At 28.2% G+C, this 3,494-nt stretch overlaps 1 protein-coding gene across 3 annotated transcripts in view; it reads right to left on the bottom strand.

Moving 5' to 3' along the window:
• Window positions 554-3,494, bottom strand: part of LOC107607974 (cytochrome P450 71D10) — a 52,662-nt gene continuing 49,721 nt past the window's right edge. Inside the window, exons 1-4 of one of the 3 annotated variants that reach the window (XM_021106883.1) lie at window positions 2,850-3,483; window positions 2,221-2,531; window positions 1,291-1,418; window positions 926-1,198 (exon numbers count right to left, since the gene is read on the bottom strand). In XM_021106883.1, the coding sequence (XP_020962542.1) occupies window positions 1,156-1,198; window positions 1,291-1,418; window positions 2,221-2,531; window positions 2,850-3,423 (1,056 nt within the window). In that variant the 5' untranslated portion in view covers window positions 3,424-3,483 and the 3' untranslated portion in view covers window positions 926-1,155. Of the gene's footprint in view, window positions 1,419-2,220; window positions 2,532-2,849; window positions 3,484-3,494 lie in introns of those variants that run through there. The other 2 variants (XM_016309868.2, XM_021106882.1) reach the window with 2 other exon arrangements.

Genomic DNA, 3,494 nt, shown 5'->3' with positions numbered 1-3,494 from the left:
CACATAAAGATATAGAAGATATTAATATATTAAAATATTATATTTAAAAAAATAAAAAGTATTTTTTTTTCTAAAATTTGACAAAAATTTTAAAAATATCCTTAAATTTTGTTTTGTTTCAATTTTGTCCCAAAATTTTTTTATTTGTATCAATTATACTCCTGACCGCTAATTTTTCAAAAATTTTAAGACCAATGCAATGACAATTTCATAAGAATAACCTTCCAACACAAGCAAATCAAGCATACTTTTTGTACATCTTTGTTGAATTGGTTTTAAATTTTTTGAAAATTTAGCTATCGGAGATATATTTGATACAAATTGAGAATTTTTGGGACAAAATTAAAACAAAATAAAATTTAGGAATATTTTTAAAATTTTTGCTAAATTTCAAAGACAAAAAATATATTTTACCTTAAAAAAATTAAAAAATTAAATATATATAAATTTTTTGTACAACTTAAAATATATTTATTTAAATTTTAAATTTTAAAAATTTTGTCCAATAAACATAATCATAAACAAGAATTAGCAGAAACTGGCAAAAATGTTATTGGTAACGTAACATGATTGTTTGATCATATATTAGTAAAAGAAGGAAATGGAAAATTGTGTTATTGACCATAGCAAAGTTTAGCCTTATATGGAGCTTAATTACATAGGTAACACACACTATGATGGAATGAAAACAACATCAAACAGAATTACTAACAGAATTACCTCAGTTACCTAACCAAACACACCAAGGCTAATTAATTACCTGTAACTAATAATCCTAACTACTAATTACAGTGTTATTTTTTATGCATATTCTTGACAATAATGGGAATCAAACAGAGATCATTTCTTCTTCTTACAGTGGTCCCAAACAATTCAGTCATGTCAAGTTCTTCATTGTTCATTCCACTAGGAAGCTTCCAATCAAAATGGTAAAGCAATTGAGCAAGTGGCAACTCCATATTTGGTGTAGCAAATACAATTCCAGGACAGATTCTTCTTCCAGCACCAAATGGAATAAGTTCAAAGTTTGTGCCTTTGTAATCAATTGAACTATCTAAAAATCTCTCTGGTATAAAACTCTCAGCATCAACCCAAAGCCTTGGATCTCTTCCAATTGCCCAATAATTGATCATGATCTTAGAATTTGCTGGAATATCATATCCCATGATTTTGCATGTCTCTCTGTTCCTTCTTGGAACTAAAAAAGGCAAAGATGGGTGTAATCTTAAAGTTTCTTTGATGATACACTTAAGATATGTTAATTGGTGCAATTCTGATTCATCCACATACCCTTTGTTACCATAAACACTTCTAATTTCAGATTGTGCTCTTTCCATCACTTTTGGTTTCTTTATCATCTCGGCCATTGCCCAATCTACAACCGCCGATGATGTTTCGCCACCACCAACAAACATGTCCTACATGCAATGCAATTTAAACAGTTATTAAATCAATTATTACGCACTTATGTATATTTATATATTTTTAATATATATTCTATAAAAATAGTAAATTATATTTAAATTAAGTAATCAAGAACAATAATCAAATTAAAATACATTTCTTTAAGAATAAATTTGAAGGAACAATAAAAACTAAACATAATAAATTTTAGATGTTTAATTTTTTATTTTTAAAAATATTATTTTTTTTATTAACAATAAAACCGTTATCATAAAACGAAGTTTAACAATGAAAATTGAGATTAGAGTTTCTTTTTCTTTTTCTTTTATTTTTATCTTTTAGTAATAGAGAAAGGATAACCCTTAAGAAACCTAATAAATAAAATAGTTCAATATAGTAAGACCAGGGGTAAATTAAGTAGGACACGTCCAAAGATATCATTTGATTTAATAGTGTGTGATTGAAATTCATTAATTCAATATCCACAAAAATCTTTGGCATCTTGTGTATATATACTAGCTACTGGTGTGTAGATATGTGAGTCACACATATACAGATATTTTTACTTATTAAAATTGATAATTAAAAATTATTAAAATAATTTAAAAATAAATGTATGTGAATTTTTTATTTTTTTATTTGTTTCCAAAAAAATTTTTTATCTTTTTTTTTTAACTAAAAATAGGAGAAGACTCGAAGCCGTAACCTCTTAAACGAGTATGGAAAGACTATGTCATTTGAGCTATAACTCATTGGCAAAATTTTTTTTATCTTATTATTTCTGTTTCTCTATTTTTGTATGAATTTTTTTATTACCTGAACAACTGCTTTGATGCAGTCATCATCCAAGGAGAATTCTGACTCCTTTTGAAACTTGAGAAGAATATCAACTAGATCTTCAACTTCTTCACAGTGATGACTACTTTTTCTATTCCTGTGATCATCTAAGATGTCTTGTAATATTTTATCAGTCTTTTTGTGAAGTTCTTCCATCCTGGCTTTGGTTGTACTCATCACTTGAAACACCCTAACAGAAGGATAGAGATCTGCTACACAATTTGTTCCTGCTAGTAGCATTAATTCCTCAATAGCTGATATATAAGCTTGCTGGTAACTACACCTCTTACCTATGTTACAAAAAAAGAAGCATTGGTTATTAGAAAATTGTATATTAAAAAATATATAAATATATTTAATATACTTAATTATAGAAATTTGGATCCTCTAAAATTTGAATTTTACTTTAGAGAGTACTGAATAATTTTTTTTTTATATTTTTTCTTAGTCCCACCTATAAAATAAATAATGAGAGATCACATTTTACTCTTTAAAGTAAAATTCAAACTTTAGAAGATCCAAATCCTAATTATATAGTAAACTTTCATAAAAATTTAATAAAATTATAAAGATTACGAAACTAATTAAAGCTAATTATAATTACATACCAAATGCTGCCCTAGCTGCGATCCCATACGTTAATGAGAAAATCTTCTTGCTGAGATTAACAATGGACCCTTCACTTTCAGATATTGTTTTAACCATCTCCGAGACCTCTTCTTCTCTGATGAACCTAAAAGATTGAACACGCTTTGCTGTTAACAATTCCATGGTGCATATCTTCCTTAGTTGTCTCCAATAGTCTCCATAGGCAGCAAAGGAAACGCTTCTTCCATTGTAAGTAATAATTCTAGCAAAAAGAGTTTCATGAGGCCTATCAATAAAGTTTAGATCTTGATTCTTCATAATCTCTTGTGCCATTTCAGGTGAAGAAACTATGATGTTGGAGACTTCTCCTAGTTGAAGGTGCATTAAGGGTCCATATTTGGATGCTAAGTCTCTTAAGCATTCATGGGGTAATGGACCAACAAGTTGGTGGATATTTCCTATGAGTGGTAGTTTCCTTGGCCCTGGGGGTAAATTGGTCTTTTTATTAGAACTGGATTTGCTAATAACTGTTTTGAATAGCACAAAGAGAAAGACGAAGGTAGTGAGAATAAACAAAAGGTTTTGAAATTCCATGGGGTGTGGTAGAAAGGAAGAAGGAACGAACTAAAAGGAGAGAGACATATAAACTCAACAATGTATATATA

The sequence above is a fragment of the Arachis ipaensis genome, chromosome B07, assembly GCF_000816755.2.
Source record: "Arachis ipaensis cultivar K30076 chromosome B07, Araip1.1, whole genome shotgun sequence".
NCBI lineage: Eukaryota > Viridiplantae > Streptophyta > Magnoliopsida > Fabales > Fabaceae > Arachis > Arachis ipaensis.
Note: the sequence above shows the minus strand (reverse complement) of the source record. Positions and strands in the feature narration are given on the sequence as shown.